The 16188-nt window shown below is 52.0% G+C and overlaps 1 protein-coding gene across 1 annotated transcript; it reads left to right on the top strand.

Moving 5' to 3' along the window:
- The first annotated feature begins 2440 nt into the window (after positions 1-2440).
- Positions 2441-8287, top strand: LOC123091245 (leucine-rich repeat receptor-like serine/threonine-protein kinase BAM1). Its single transcript, XM_044512689.1, has 2 exons — positions 2441-5463; positions 7644-8287. Exons 1-2 carry the CDS (start codon positions 2799-2801, stop codon positions 8057-8059), a joined length of 3081 nt encoding a protein of 1026 aa, XP_044368624.1. The 5' UTR covers positions 2441-2798; the 3' UTR covers positions 8060-8287.
- Positions 8288-16188: the final 7901 nt, after the last annotated feature.

The following is a 16188-nucleotide window of genomic DNA, read 5'->3' as shown; positions in this document are numbered from 1 at the left end:
AAAAGTAAATAACATGAAGAAAACTATGGTTGTGTTTCCTGCAATGAAGAGATTAGGTGCGGAGAGATTTTAGCCCATCGTAAGAATTTATAAAGTGTGCCAGTGCGACGGTAACACCAGTTACCTTGTATTATACTCATACATTTGATATAAGTGTTATGTAGGCAGTTCTCCCTAGGGTCATGAAACTCCCCCACGAGGGATTATTTCATTCTTTGGTCATGCTTCTCCATTGCCACAAAGTGGTCGTTTCCACAATTAAGGTCCTTAGACCGGAACCAAGAATTAAGTTCAATGGATCATCGTTATCTCATATTGTCTTCGGTCCTCATAGATATCTCCACCTGTCTCGTCAGAGGTCAAAAATTTCCTAAACAATACTGGTTACCTGTGTAGATCTTGAGATCATGTTGCCTGGGCCCTTAAATTGGACAACACGCATAGGGTTCACCACAACATAACAACATACTAAATAGATCATACTACTATGAATGTAAATGGCGACATATAGAATAGGCACAAATTACTCTTACCATTTACATCTCCCTCGCCTAGGGAATTACTCAGACATCCTAAGAGGGGAATCAATGACAGTTAAGATAAAACCGATGAAAACCATAGCAATAATACTGGGAAGATCCAATATGAGATGAAATGGATAGTTCAAATAGTCTTGATCTCCAGATGAGATTGAGTAAAGTTACAGTTCTTCTCCCAATTGGAATCCCTGTTACAATAGTGAAAACAGGTGATGGTGTTGATAGAGATGAAAGAACCAAAGACTAGATGATCTTCAATAGTCCTTCGGATTCTTCCTCTCCTCTTCTGGGTGGTGTGGCGGCAGCTAGGCTTCTCTCGTCCCCCGGACCCTTCACAAAAGTTGCTTGTATAGACGTGGTGGAGCTAATGGCAGTCCATATGACCTCTCATACGGGCACTTGTGGTCGTATGGAACGACGTCTTTTACTCTAGTGCATCTGTTGACTTCAGTTTATTCAGGAAAGTTGCTCCATTTGGCTTGATTTGCACCAATCCTCCTTGGTTTTCTTCCATAGCTGATATTTTCTGCCAAACATTGAGAATATGGATTTTCTTCTCTTTTAAAGGATTAGCGTTAGGAATATCTGAAGAGTAATAAGAATTCCAATGAAACCAAGCAATAATCACTACTAAAACATCACAAATTCTGGAGCCATTACCAGGGAGCTATTGCTGCGTCCCCTGGAAGCTTTGTGTCTGCGGACAAGTGGAGATCCCCTACCACCCCTAGCCCCCAACAACAACAACAACTGGGAGCTCCTGAAAGAACCCCTCCCACCTAAAAAGTTAGGAAATCGAGTCCACTTGCAAAATCCAACTAAACACATGGGTGAGAAGGAAATTTCAAGTTTGAACTACCCCGCCACCCATAATATTCGTTGGTCTTTGTTCGACCACCGCATCACCCACAAAATGGAAGCCCTCATCTTCGCGTCCCCACCTGACACCCTACACAGCCTCCTTTATATTTGTGCCCGACTCGTTGCCAACCACATCCTCCGCAATCCCTCTAGCTTGGTGTAGTCGACCTCCACCTCCTCCTCGTGATCCTCATGCCCCTCGGGCATCAGCTAAGCTAGGTCAGCGTGCCTTTCCTGACCTCATGGGGCGAGTGGCGGCGCGCGGCTTAGGGCATCGGTATTTTCGACGCGTGGCTTAGGACGAGCTCCTATAACATCTCTAGCCTCCAAGCGTAGTTAGACCTCCATCCAGAGAGTAGCAGCTCATGAGAAATGAGAAAGGGGAAGAGGAATGTGTAGAATATGATGGGGCCCATTTGCCATTGTCTATAGAAATTATTGAATCAAAATGGTTTAGATTTCACCCTCATAATACCTAGATTTGTTTTTGCGAGGTCACCCTCATAATACCTAGGGTTTTGTAGGTGTTGAACTTTAAGAGTGGATTTTGGGGGTTAAGTTTTGGCAATGAGTTAAGAGTTGCTTGCCAAAAACCACATTGTATACGATGTAAGCTATCATGGAAGAACCCAAAAAATATGACTTGGCCAAAACCTTCTTTCCTCCTTGTACTCCGGAACCAACCGGATGGCACAAATACACATATTGGAGACACCGGAGTAGTTTGATTGCTCTCTTTCATCATTGCCGAAATTCAATCACGGGCTCTGTAGTCGGACGGAGACCAGAGTGCATTTCCCTTTTTCTGTCGGGCGCCATGTCATAATTGCCCGAAGCCTTTCTAAATACTCCCCAAAGCTAATGGAACAATTTGTTGATAAAAAACGCCAAAGCTAGAAACTCCCCATCACTTGCCACGGCTGCTTCCTCGCCCACTACAAGCCTTTAACAGTTAGTTTCTCTGCTCCGAAAGATAAAGCAAAAAGAGAAGCGAGAGAGAGAGAGAGGGATGCACAGGACCAGAGAGATGAGGAGAAGATAGAACACAGAGACACCCAAAGCAGAGGCCGATGCACTGGACACCCTTCTCCCACAAGGCATAAATAGCTCAAAAGACAAAGCCATTCTCGACACACAGAGAACATATTCCCCTCCCCTTCGGTGTGAAGCTCACGCCTCTCGCCTCCATTTTCATGTGAAGCTTCTCAAGATTCTTGCATGCCTTTGCCGTTCCCTCTATCTACCCATCTACCTCTCTACCATCTCAACATCCATCCATCCATCCGTCTCTCCAAGTCTCTGTAAGCTCACCGAAACAGCAGCAATGGCATTGCCAATGGCTGCGTATTCTAGCTAGTTTCTCACCACAGTTCGCAAGCTGCAAGAATTGTAGGCCAGATGAAGGCTCTTCATCCTTTTGCCTTGCTCTCCTTCTTGATTTCTCTTCTACTGTCCACCGATAATGTCAGTGGCTATGGACATGGCGAGGCGTTGCATGGAGATGCGCTGGCCTTGCTCTCCCTCAAGGCCTCCCTCAGCTGCCGCCCCCACGTGTTGCGTTCGTGGCTGCCGGCCAATGTCGCCTCCGTGTGCGAGTGGACCGGCGTCCGCTGCGCCGGCGGCAGGGTCGTCTCCGTCGACATCGCCAACATGAACGTGTCCACTGGCGCGCCCGTGACGGCCGAGGTGACTGGGCTCGCCGCGCTCGCGAATCTCTCCCTCGCCGGGAACGGTATCGTGGGCGCGGTGGCCGTCTCCGCGCTCCCGGCGCTCCGCTACGTCAATGTCTCCGGCAACCAGCTCGGCGGCGGCCTCGACGGCTGGGACTTCCCGTCGCTCCCCAGCCTTGAGGTGTTCGACGCCTACGACAACAACTTCTCCTCCTCGCTCCCGGCCGGCGTGACGGCGCTGGCGCGGCTCCGATACCTTGACCTTGGTGGCAATTACTTCTCCGGGGTGATACCCGCGTCGTACGGCGGGATGCTTGCGCTTGAGTACCTGTCCCTCAACGGCAACAACCTACAGGGCGCCATCCCGCCAGAGCTCGGCAACCTGACGAGCCTCAGGGAGCTCTACCTCGGGTACTACAACGCATTCGACGGCGGCATCCCGCCGGAGCTCGGCCGGCTGCGCAACCTCACCATGCTGGACGTCTCCAACTGCGGCCTCACCGGGAGCATACCGTCGGAGCTCGGCGAGCTCGCCTCCCTCGACACGCTGTTCCTCCACACCAACCAGCTGACCGGCGAAATCCCGCCGGAGCTCGGCAACCTCACGGCGCTCACCAGGCTGGACGTGTCCAACAACGCGCTCACCGGCGAGGTGCCGAGCACCCTGGCGTCCCTCACCTCGCTCCGGCTGCTCAACCTGTTCCTCAACCGGCTCCACGGCCCGGTCCCTGACTTCGTCGCGGCGCTGCCGCTGCTGGAGACGCTACAGCTCTTCATGAACAACTTCACCGGCCGCGTCCCGGCGGGCCTCGGCGCCAACGCGGCGCTCCGGCTCGTCGACCTGTCATCGAACCGGCTCACCGGCATGATCCCCGAGATGCTGTGCTCCTCCGGCGAGCTACACACCGCCATCCTCATGAACAACTTCCTCTTCGGCCCCATCCCCGGGCCGCTCGGCTCGTGCGCGAGCCTCACCCGGGTCCGGTTCGGCCACAACTACCTCAACGGCACCATTCCCACCGGCTTCCTCTACCTCCCGCGGCTCAACCTGCTCGAGCTGCAGAACAACCTGCTCTCCGGTCCGGTCCCGTCGAACCCGAGCCCGACCCTGACCGGTTCGGAGTCGCAGCTGGCCCAGCTCAACCTGTCCAACAACCTGCTGTCCGGGCCGCTGCCTGCCGCGCTTGCCAATCTTTCCGCGCTGCAGACGCTGCTGGTCAGCAACAACCGTCTCGCCGGCGCCGTGCCACCGGAGCTAGGGGAGCTCCGGCTGCTCGTGAAGCTCGACCTCAGCGGCAATGAGCTGTCCGGGCCGATACCGGAGGCCATCGGCCGGTGTGGGCAGCTCACGTACATTGACCTCAGCACCAACAACCTGTCTGGGCCGATCCCAGAGGCCATCGCCGGGATAAGGGTGCTGAATTACCTCAACTTGTCGAGGAACCAGCTCGAGGAGTCGATCCCCGCTGCGATCGGAGCGATGAGCAGCCTCACGGCGGCCGACTTCTCCTACAACGACCTGTCCGGTCAGCTGCCTGACACGGGCCAGCTGAGGTACTTGAACGAGACGGCATTCGCCGGCAACCCGAGGCTGTGCGGACCGGTGCTGAACCGGCCCTGCAACATCAGCAGCGACACCGGTGGGTCGGCGGCCGTGAGCCCGCGGCGGGCGACGGCGGGGGACTACAAGCTGGTGTTCGCGCTGGGGCTGCTGGCGTGCTCGGTGATCTTCGCCGTGGCGGCCGTGCTGCGCGCGAGGTCGTACCGCGCGGGGCCCGATGGCGCGTGGCGGTTCACGGCGTTCCACAAGGTGGACTTCGGCATCGCGGAGGTGATCGAGTGCATGAAGGACGGGAACGTGGTGGGGCGCGGCGGCGCCGGCGTGGTGTACGCGGGGCGGGCGCGGTCGGGCGGCGCGATCGCCGTAAAGCGGCTGAACGGCGGCGGGCCGGCGGCAGGGCGGCACGACCACGGGTTCCGCGCGGAGATCCGGACGCTGGGCAGCATCCGGCACCGGAACATCGTGCGGCTGTTGGCCTTCTGCACCAACGACCAGGAGGCGAACGTGCTGGTGTACGAGTACATGGGCAACGGCAGCCTCGGCGAGGTGCTCCACGGCAAGGGCGGCGGGTTCCTGGCGTGGGACCGGCGGTACCGGATCGCGCTGGAGGCGGCGCGCGGGCTCTGCTACCTGCACCACGACTGCAGCCCGATGATCGTGCACCGCGACGTCAAGTCCAACAACATCCTCCTCGGCGACAACCTGGAGGCCCACGTGGCGGACTTCGGGCTGGCCAAGTTCCTGCGCTCCGGCTCCGGCGCCGGCGCGGCCAACGCCGGCGCCTCCGAGTGCATGTCCGCCGTCGCCGGGTCGTACGGCTACATCGCGCCAGGTACGTACGCCCGTCCGTCCACACTGATTGCAGCATTTCACATCTCGTTACACATGTGCTTGTTTTTGTCTCTAGTTGCTTATCGCCTTGCCTGCCTATGAGGGGTCAATCAGATTTGGTTTAGGATCCATCGGTTTTTCGAGCTCGTCTGCTTGTCGCCATCTTGCACGTTGGGCATGGGGGCTGGCCCCTCTCTCTGGGTCATGGGACCTGCTGCTCCGAAGTCAATAGCCAGTAGTACTACACCAGACAAGTAAGCGTCCGATTAGGTTTGTCGCGAGTTAAAACCTTCACGTACGATTGACCACATGCACTCAGATGGTGATAGTGGTTAGTACTACTATGTCTCATTGTCTGCCCAGACCGCAGGTGCAGTCGCGCAGAACCACAGTGAGTGTAGCTCACTGTTTCAGATCAATCAAACGGAAACTTTTGGTCCCGGTACGTTTACACTTCGAGATTAAGCTGTCTACTAGGATGTTTTTTCTTTCAAATCCTTAGTAGGGGGTGCGTCTCTCTTTTCATGTCGAAAAGAACGTGTCAGGAGGAGAAACAAGGTGCATAATTTTCAAATGGGGAGACGAGAGGGTATGGCCGAGGGTTCGAGCTGAGCCGCGGCTGTCCGTCCGGTCCGACTCTGTGTATGCACATGACACGCAGTAGCAGTACAAGGCCATCCGATCCAGTCTGACTTTACACCACATCATCAGCGGCAGCGCCGGTGGGCCCTCGGCGAAAGCGGCCGAAAAGGGGTCCTCTGCTCAGGCTCGCACTCGAGCACCCAATTATTTTCTCGCGGGACCCCGATTGCGACCACACGATGCCGCCTTGTGGGCGCGCCCGGACACCGGCTGGCCGGGGGGAACACGCACGCTGGCCAACACAAGTCGCAAACCCGACACGCCCATCCCATGCATCGTGTATGCCAAACCAAAACTCCGTGCCATGCAGTGCATGCATGAGCCAAGACCCCCACCGCCCCAGGACGGACGGCCGGCCGGTCTGCGTGCACTCTCCCGTGTACCACAGCGCGTAGCGTAGCGGGCGTACGTACGTGTGTGGACCGCGTCGTGTCAGGCCGGGCCAGCGCGCCAGAGTAGCAGCATCGGGCATGGCAAAAGGGAGTTTGAGTTTGAGCCCGCCCGATCTTCTCGTCACCCGTATCCCTCTGACTCGGTAATTTTCTCGTAGTAGTACGAGACTTTGTCAGCCTGGTGAGGTCTGGAGCAGTAGGATACGGACCCCGTATGACACGGCAGGTTTTATTGGGTACCAGCACCAGCACCAGCACCGGCTGGTCCAGCCCAGCTCGGCCCTTTAGGTCAGGATCGACTTGGTTGCGCTGCTGTATCTTTGACCGGCATGGGACACACTCACTCCGGTAAAAAAAGCCTCGTCATCCTCCTCCGTCCTGCTCCTGGGGCCTCGCCAAAGCAGCCTCCCGCTTTGCCGCTGTTACGTCGCCAAAGCCAAAGCCGGAGCGCCCCCAACGGGACGGCACGGCACGCTGTTCCTACGCTTTCGAACGGCACGGGCGCCTTCACTGTTACGGTCACGAAGTTTGTAGTATATATACAAGTTTTCCCCTCTCTCTATGTGTTTCCTTTTTGCTCTTCCGGGTTCGGGATTTGGCAAGATCTTAGGGCAGGCATGGGCTGGATTAACTGACAGAATTCCCCTTCTTGATCCTGGCGAAGAATTTTCCTTGGATTTGACGAACTTGGAAGAATATACTATGTGCATATGTATGGGAAAGATTCCGATGGATCTGCAAAGGGTAGGGTAGGCGGTTTCTCTTGGGATTCGTCGCAGAATGTTGTACGCACTTGCCTCTGTTCCTAGGCGCACATAGCCAGTTTCTGTACTATTCAAATCAGCAGCGTAGCACAGGCTCACTTTTCCTAGCATGCTATGCTCACTATCCTAGCATACGCTAGTTTTTTAACATAATTTATAACGATCGCGCTTAGTTTGAGATCAGACTAGCATTATTTTATATGATCAGTGCGCTGGTGCACGTTGAGAACACTCCTCCTAGGTTCACGTTCCTACCTTTACCCTTTACCCATTGATTTGATCATTGTGTTCTTTGACGAGAAGAGAAGTTACACTGGTTGAAATGTTGCCATTATGTGATTTTAGCAGGCATGCTAATTGTGATCGCATTTTTTATGTTGCAGAGTACGCGTACACCTTGAGAGTGGACGAGAAGAGCGACGTGTACAGCTTTGGCGTCGTCCTGCTGGAGCTCGTCACCGGCAGGCGGCCGGTGGGGGACTTCGGCGAAGGGGTAGACATCGTGCAGTGGGCGAAGCGGGTCACCGATGGCCGGCGGGAGAGCGTGCCCAAGGTCGTCGACCGCCGGCTGAGCACGGTGCCCATGGACGAGGTGTCCCACCTCTTCTTCGTGTCCATGCTCTGCGTTCAGGAGAACAGCGTGGAGCGCCCGACGATGAGGGAGGTGGTGCAGATGCTGTCCGAGTTCCCCCGCCACGCGTCCAGCCAGCCCTCGCCGTCGTCCGCGTCGTCGTCGTCGGCGCCGGAGCCGGACAAGGAGCCCAACTGCTACAAGCTGTTCCCGGACCTGCTGAACTAGGTCCAGCAGAACAAATCAAGCAGCAAATTGACGTTGCTACATCAGACTCTGGGCCGAATTACAGCACTACTAATTGGGGCTAGCATTCTACAGTTCTTGGGTAGATCGACAGTGACGGTGACAGGGGATGGGGAAGAGCAATAACATGTAACTTTGTTTTTCCCCTTCTCATCTTCTTTTCTACTATATCTTCTTTTCTTTCCATCAAAGGTGTATAGGGTTTGATCATATGCTACTACCATCTAGGGGTTTGCGCTGTCCAATGTAATAGTCATCTCCATCATGGCTTTGGCCCTTTGTAATCTCCTGGTAATCTTCAGCCACCATCCATTGTCATCTCCTTTACACTAGTTCTTGTTTATGCTGAAATGTGTACTACTCCACAGCTTTTTGTATTACTTGAGGCAATTTTGTCATGTGAGGGTCTAGTAATCATCTGTTCGAAGATTCTTGACTGAAACTTTGGTTTCATGAAAAGTAAGAAAGGAAAAGGGGGGAAAATAGTAGCTTGACAGTCTTTGTAAACATTTTGATTCCCAAAGCTTAAAGCATACAGATAGGGACTTGAATAGCACAGCTTTATGGAAATAAAGGTGGGTCAAAAATATGGGGAAAAAGAATTTTCAAGATCATCATGGGTCTATGATGCATGGTTTCAGGGCTTACAGTGTCAGTAGCAAGAAGTCATGCAAGTAACAATTGCACTGATCACATATACCTTTAATCATTCAGAACATAGTACAAGGCAAAGATGCATAATATAATGTTCCAGATGTTAGCCAATTGTTGCAGCACCAATCCGTGTCTTGAGAAATAGCAAAGCTGCATTTAGCTAAGAAGTACTCCCTCTGTTGTAGCAGAGGTGTATTGTAGTACCAATTGTTTGTCCATTTAAAGTAGCAGTAGCAGTAGGAGGAGTAGTTGTAGGAGTAATTTACTGTACTGTATACTGAACTTGTAGTACACTCCTGTTGGAAATTACTGGAACTTGCAGTACTCTAATGCTACTGTACTGGAACTGGAGCAATTTACTGGCATACTCCAAGTATATTACTGTAAGTGGCTTTACTGTAAGTGCAATATCCTGGAGTATAGTGCAAGTTACCCCAATACCCCAATAATCTTGAGTAGTTACTTTAACTGCAATATGCTGGAGTAGCATAAATTTTTACTGTAAGTCCAATATCTGTTGTGGCTTTACTTGCACAGACGTTCCTAGCTTTACTTGCAAGTTCGCAACAAGTTTGTACTCCTGGAGTATGTGCAAATTTATAAGTGCTCGGCTAAATTTTGGAGTATTTGTTCAGTCCTGGAAGTAAAATTCCCTAAATTCAGTTTACAAAAACTGTAGTTGACTACTGAAACTACTTGCTGTCTCCCATGATATGTTTATTTGGAGTACTGAAACTTGCAAAGAAGAAACTTGAAACTTGCTATACCTGGAGTACTTGCTGTAGTAACCGAATAAATTATGGTGCATAATTACTCCAGGATATGTTAGGTTTACTGTATTTCAGTCCGCTGGGAATAATCTGGGAATGCACTTTATTTGAAGCACTGATGATCATGTCTACATTAGGATATGTTTATTCGGAGTATATGTCCAGATCTAACGGGAGTATACCTGCTTCTTCTTCTTGGATATTGACATCTTCTTCTCCTGCAGGTACATCTTCTTCGAATACACGTGGACTGCAGTTCAAGCCTGGGAGAACCATCTCATGTGATGTGCTCATGCTACTGGGCGAGGAGGTGGGCGGCGAGGAGTGCCTGGACGCGGCCAGGAGTTGGGCGGCGAGGAGCACAGGAGGTGATTTCAAAATTCAAACGCAGCGAGGAAATTCCTGGGTGATGAAGAAGGTGGACGGGGTAGAATTATCCTTTTACAGATGTTTGGACGCTATCGAAATTTCTAGAAACGTCTTATATTTGTGAATAGAGGGAGTAGACTAATCTTTTCAGCGGATGTGCTTCAATACACCTCTGCTAACTACTTTTGTACGTTTCTTAATAAATCAAATAGATTCGAATGTGAATAGCCCAGTGAATTAAATAATTCACCACAAAATATCTACTTATAAAGGATTGTACTATACTTTCGGGTCAAAAAAAAAAGAAGGATTGAGCTATAGGCACATGCTCCTCACACTCATATGGTTGTGTTCCCTCAATATTCACTGGTTGATGGCATGATTGCACCTCCAGAGGTAATTGCACTTGAGTCTGCCATCGCCACGAAGCTCATACCCTCCCCACCCGTCTCGGTCGTGGCTGTGGTAATGGTGGCTCGAGTGGAAGCCGCCACTCTCTCTCTTGTGCAACTTAGTCTCCCCTACTCGTGGATGTACAATTTTCCTCGCTGGCACCCCTGTCAAGTACTATGCCAGTGAGATGTGTACCTTCTTCTGCTGCTACGACCAACTACCTAGTACTCCCTCCGTCCGAAAATACTTGTCATCAAAATGGACAAAAAGGGATGCATCTAGAACTAAAATACATCCAGATACATCCCCTTTTATTCATTTTAATGACAAGTATTTCCGGACGGAGGGAGTAGTTGACATGCAACTTTCTTCACTATTGTCGGCACCCTGCCCCAACTATCACGCCCAATTACTTAGCAGTTAATGTGCAATTTTGGTTGCTGCCTCGAGCAACTGCATAAATATATACTGGATTAAATCCAAAACAGACTTGTGTCATCCCTAAAACTAGTCTTTTTTTCTGATGGCAACTTAATAATTAAGTGAGCAAAGAGTACATAAAAAGCACAATTATCTAAAAATTGTTTGTCCTTCTTAAGAACAAAACAAGCATAAAAGGGTGCAAATTTAGTAATTACAAAAAGGATTGGTGATCATGTTCAATTCACTAATGAGCAAAAAATGAGGTTGTTAATATTAGACTTTTGAATGATGTACCAGCAAAAATGAGGTTGTTAATTTATGACATGTAAAGCACAAAACATGAAGTTGATAGTACTGTATGTGAATCCATGAATGTGCTTTTTATCTTGCTCGAGGATGGGAAGGAACGATCTAGTGGCAGATCTGAATGATTTGGGCTCTTTGGAGCTAGGCATCTTGGAGGAGTGCGCAGCTCTGGACCTCATTCTCTTACGTTGGTGATATACACTTCAACATCTCCCACACCCATCATTCATGCATCTTCAATCTCCTACCATATATGGAGGATCTTATTGGTGATGTTGTAAGGAGAATTTGTTGGGCACTCCTTCACGCCACTGCTGATTAAACCAGCTATGGGTCCGCCACCGCCACGAAGCTCATACCCCCCTCACCCGTCTCAGTCATGGTTGTGGTAATGGTGGCTCGAGAGGAACACAAAGACGGCCTGATCAAGGGGATGGCCTTCGATGAGCCACACGCGAAGGTGGATGAGTGAGATTTGGGAATCGAGGCTTCGAGTTGAGTGGAGAAAGAAGACCATACAAGCTTAAATCCAACGGTCGGCCGTTAGTAGAGGCCAAATCATGTGTGCACCCCTTTCTAACATTTAGAATATTTCTATTATTGCACCAAGTTTTTCATTGAAACAACCACTTAAGCCACCTTGTACCCCTTATAACAGTAACAATACTCGAGTATTTTTTTTGAACTCTAATTGATAGATGAAAAATTATAGTTCAACAAGAAAAGTAAACACTGGCTGACATCAATCAAACGCGACGTTGGGTGGCCGGGATCCCAGGTGCGCAAGCAGAGCGTTTTAGGCTAAAAATGACCATGTCAAGGACACCGCCTATGGCCGCATATCTCAACCCGTTGCGGAGGGCCACGCGTGGCCCGTGATGCATGGAGAAGAGGGTGTCGGTGACTCCCAAGGCGACCGTGCTTTCAAAGGGGTAACCGGGGACACATGCAGCACGGTGCACCTAGTCGCCTTGACAACGCCAAACCAGGCTGCCCAACGGCCGACGGCGAGCGCGTTCTCAGGGACCGCCAGAAAGCCGCCGGCGAGGCGGCTCCCGTTTGGGGAGGTGCAGATGCCCTTGACGAAGTGGGCGACGGAGCCGAAAATGGCGGCAATGATGGCGTCCTCGCGCACCTGGTCGATGATGTTCGGTGCCGGCATCTCCCCGCTCGTCGGTCTCGTCGTGCCCATGGATCGATCGGCTTCTTGGTAGGTTTCCGGCGGCGGAGGTGGGGTGGCTGTGGCTTGGATTACAAGTTGGAGAAGCGATCTAGATCGGGGGTTTGTAGTTTGGACGTCTCGACTCGAGTCTAGGGCAGTTGGCAATATATGGAGTACGTACCCTACATGTACGTCCCGTAAATTGTTTTTTTTTGCCCGTATATGAGTAGGTCGCTGCGGCTGTTTCCAATATTGCGTTGCTGATTTTTTATTTTAACATAGCTTGCGTTGCTGATTACCAATACGTGTAGAAAAAGTATCTGAATGGCTTTCCCTACCCTAGCAGCCGTCAACAGCCAGGCGACTAAGGAGGCGATCTCCTTCCACCGATCTTCATCGTCCGGTGCGCTGGCCCCCTCTTCCTCCGGCCGCTGCTCCGGCGGCAGGAGGGAGGGGGACCCCGTTCCTCTGCTCTGTAGTTAGATTTTGGATTTGTAGGTTGTGGTGCGTCGTTGGGGTGGTGGGAGCGGCGCACAGACGAATAAATCCGCCTCAGCTTCACTCCCATACCGGCGGTGCCCTTCACGGCGGCGTCTCGGAGTTGATGGCATCGTGTCTCTGCCGATCCTTCAGATCGGCAGCGTCAGGGTTCATGGATGATGTTGGCGAGGCGGCGGCGACGACTCCATCGGGTGTGTCTCTCCTTATGCTCTGTCCCCGTTGCTATGGTGTTGTCTCCGACGTCATGGTGGAGTAGGGAGGTTTTGTCGTTCAGGAGTACGCGCAGGCGGTTGTCTACACAAGTGAAAGCTGGAAGATGGAGAATCTTGTGTTGGGTCTGTGGTTGAAGGCTGACAGTTCTGGTTTCCTCCTTCGACGTCATCGTCATGTGGGGGTGTCAGTTCTGAAGTTCGATGGCGTGTCCGGGGACATGTTGCCCCGGTCTGATTCTTTTAACGGGTATGATTTTGCTTCTGGCAAACTACTTTGGAGGTCCGCAAAGCTGCTGATCAGCGATGGAGCCGCGTCGAGCTTGGGTGAAGAGGTGATATGTCTTTTTACTCTTTGGTGGCCGCTTCGGTGGTGTCGAAGGAGAGAGACAGATGTTGGTATTTTGCATAGGATTTTCCTATCTTTTCAATTTTGTATGATCGGTGCTTACGTGGCTTGTAACTTGATCTTTATTCTATATAAATGAGACACGCATTACCATGCAAAAAAAATCATATCTGAATGAATCGACAGGAAGGCAAGGACTTTGTACAAAGAACGTTCCGGCGTCGCTCCGTGCAGGGCTCAATCTTTTTTTTTTTGAGCATCAGTACAGACATAAGCGCTCATGTACACGCGCATATACTCACCCCTATGAACGCACACACGCACACTAAACCCGGGCATGGGCAGCCCGGCCCGACTACACGGCCTGACGACCCGGCCCGAGCCCGGCCCGAAAAATTCGGGCCGGGCCAGGCCGGCCTTGACATTCGGGCCGGGCTCTGGCTTTGTTTTGCAGCCCGAAAGATAGTTCGGGCCGGGCTTGGGCTTCAATTTTCCCGTATTTCGGGCCGGGCTTTCGGGCTTCGGGCCAGGCTTGCATGTGCGCGTACTAGAAAATAGCATTCGGGCCGTGCTTTCGGGCTTCGGGCTTGACTTCGGGCCGGCCTCGAGCTTGAAAATATGGAGTATTTCGGGTTTCGGGCTGGGCTCGGGCTTGAGAAATGAAGGTCGGGCTTTTACAAGCCCGGCCCGAAACCCGGCCCGGCCCGACGTTTGCCCAGGTTTAACGCACACCCTACCCCTATGAGCACTTCCGAGAGACTGAGCCGGCATATCATCTAGTACGTATAAGTTTGAGGGATAATGTAGTACAGAATTTTAATAGGTTATTTCCTCAAAAATGGAAAATAATAATTTGAACGAATAAGTTATAAAGCTGGACATAACGAGCGTCTAGTCTTTCTATATACGCACGGTACAGCCTTTCCTTATCCCGTTGATTGAACTCCTCGGGGAGAATGGCGGCGGCGGCGTTGCCTTCGCCGTTCAGGAACATGCCGTCCCGGGCCGCGGAGTGCCACATCCGCGGCGAAGCCACTGTCAGCAGGCTGCTCAAACCCCACGAAAACAAGCGGTGCGTCGTGAAACTGCTCGGTGACTTGTTCGCGAGCTACGAGCTGCGCAAGCCGGGCTCCAAGGCAAGAGGAAGCGTCCGGCAGGAGGCGCCCCAGGGGATCTACGAGGTGTTCCCGATCTGCGACCCCAAGACCACCTTCGGGAGCCGCCAGGCCTGCAGCGACGCCGTCCACAGGATGCTGAGGGCGACGCCGGTCGTCGGGGATTTCAATCTCGCCCGCGCCAACTGGGACAAGTTCCTGCCCGACGATGTCGCCGGGCTCGTCCTTCCTGGCCTCGGCGACCAGGCTGGTTGCGACGACATTGACATATCTCTTAAGATCTGGGTGATGGTCGTCGATGATATGGCGGTCGTCGAGGATATGGCGGAGTGTTGTATCTGCCTGTCGGACCTATTGAAGGATCAGGACGCTGTGACGCTGCCTGGTTGCTCGCACGCTTTCCACCGCTCCTGCCTTACGCCGTGGCTGCACAAAGCAAAGACGTGCCCAATGTGTCGCGCCGTTATGCCCAGCCACGTGCTTTACAGCCTCATGCATCCCTAAAGGCGCCAATGGATACAAGGTTTCTCATCCAATCGATGGCGGTCGTCAATGAATACAGGCATGCAGTATTTTTTTAAACTTCTTATTAAATCAGTTAGGTCTTGGTTGGTGTTGAGTATCGTGATTAGTTAGGAAATATAAGGTACGCTAGAATTTGTTCTAGTTTGTCTTCTACTCCAAGTTGATCATGTACTCCTATAGTCCTATATATAAACTCATGAGGCTCGAGCAATAATCATCGATTCCACCAAATCCCTCTATTCCTTTACATGGTATCAGCCTAACCTCGATCCACAACCCTAGCCGCTGCCGCCGCTTCCGCACAGAGCCCCCCCCCCCCCCCCCCCCCCCGCGGGCGGTTGATTTCCATGATCGCCACCGGGGGCCGCACAACCCGTACCTAGGGTTCGTCCGGGTTTTTCTCTCTCGTTGGTCGTTTGATCGACATCTCTTTTTGTTCTTCGATCAATAGATCGGTTTACGTCGCTCACCATCGTTCGTCATCTATAATGTGTGTATGCTCTGACTGCTTCTTCATCACTGGTGACACGGCCGCTCCTACAATCCTATGCTGGCCATCGAGCCGCGCGGGAGGCCGAAGTCCCGAGGCCCCCAAGCCTGAATAAAGAGAGAAAGATTTTGGCGTGCAAGGGAACAAGCTCAAGATCCCTGGCTCTCCCTAAGCGACCGGAGCATGGGGGACTTGCGATGAGATCTAGATGAGACAATTCTCATGATAGGTCGCTCGATCGATCAACATGAGAGAGGATCCGCGACCCCAGGCACAAACGCGATACGCCTACTAGGACCCTGGTCCAAGCGAGTCCCATTCGCCGGATGACTGCCCTGGTCCACCAACGCATGAAAGGGCAAATACCTAAACATCCCCATGAGCTGCTCCTCGGTGTCCTGATCGAAACGACTCTCCTTGGCTAACGCCCAGAACCGGATCCGTCCACACCAAGGAGGAGCCAAAGATTCTGACGGGGGTGGCGGAAGGGGAGGAGCGACAAGATCTGGTGGGGAGAAGGGGAGCTTCGCATCCCGAGTCACCAACAAGAGGGAGCGAGACGCACACGAGAGCCATCTAGATCATTTAGGTCTAACTCTTAGTCGCCAAGCAGTAAGACAGAATCTCACACGAACATTCTTTTTTAACGTTGACAGAGAGAACCCAATGGAATGAATTGAAGCACCCTTACCACCAGAACAACAAAAGTAGTTGTTATTGAATGAAAACCGCATATTCTTAAACCTATCATAGACAGAATAGACGGGCATTGTCGCCTCTAGTAAATGACACAACAGAGTGAGAAGCAATAATTGTTCCTTCTACATGTGTGGCAGCAGATGAGG

This window comes from Triticum aestivum, chromosome 4B, assembly GCF_018294505.1.
Source record: "Triticum aestivum cultivar Chinese Spring chromosome 4B, IWGSC CS RefSeq v2.1, whole genome shotgun sequence".
Lineage (NCBI taxonomy): Eukaryota > Viridiplantae > Streptophyta > Magnoliopsida > Poales > Poaceae > Triticum > Triticum aestivum.
The sequence above is the reverse complement of the archived record's forward strand: the minus strand, read 5'-3'. Positions and strand labels throughout refer to the sequence as shown.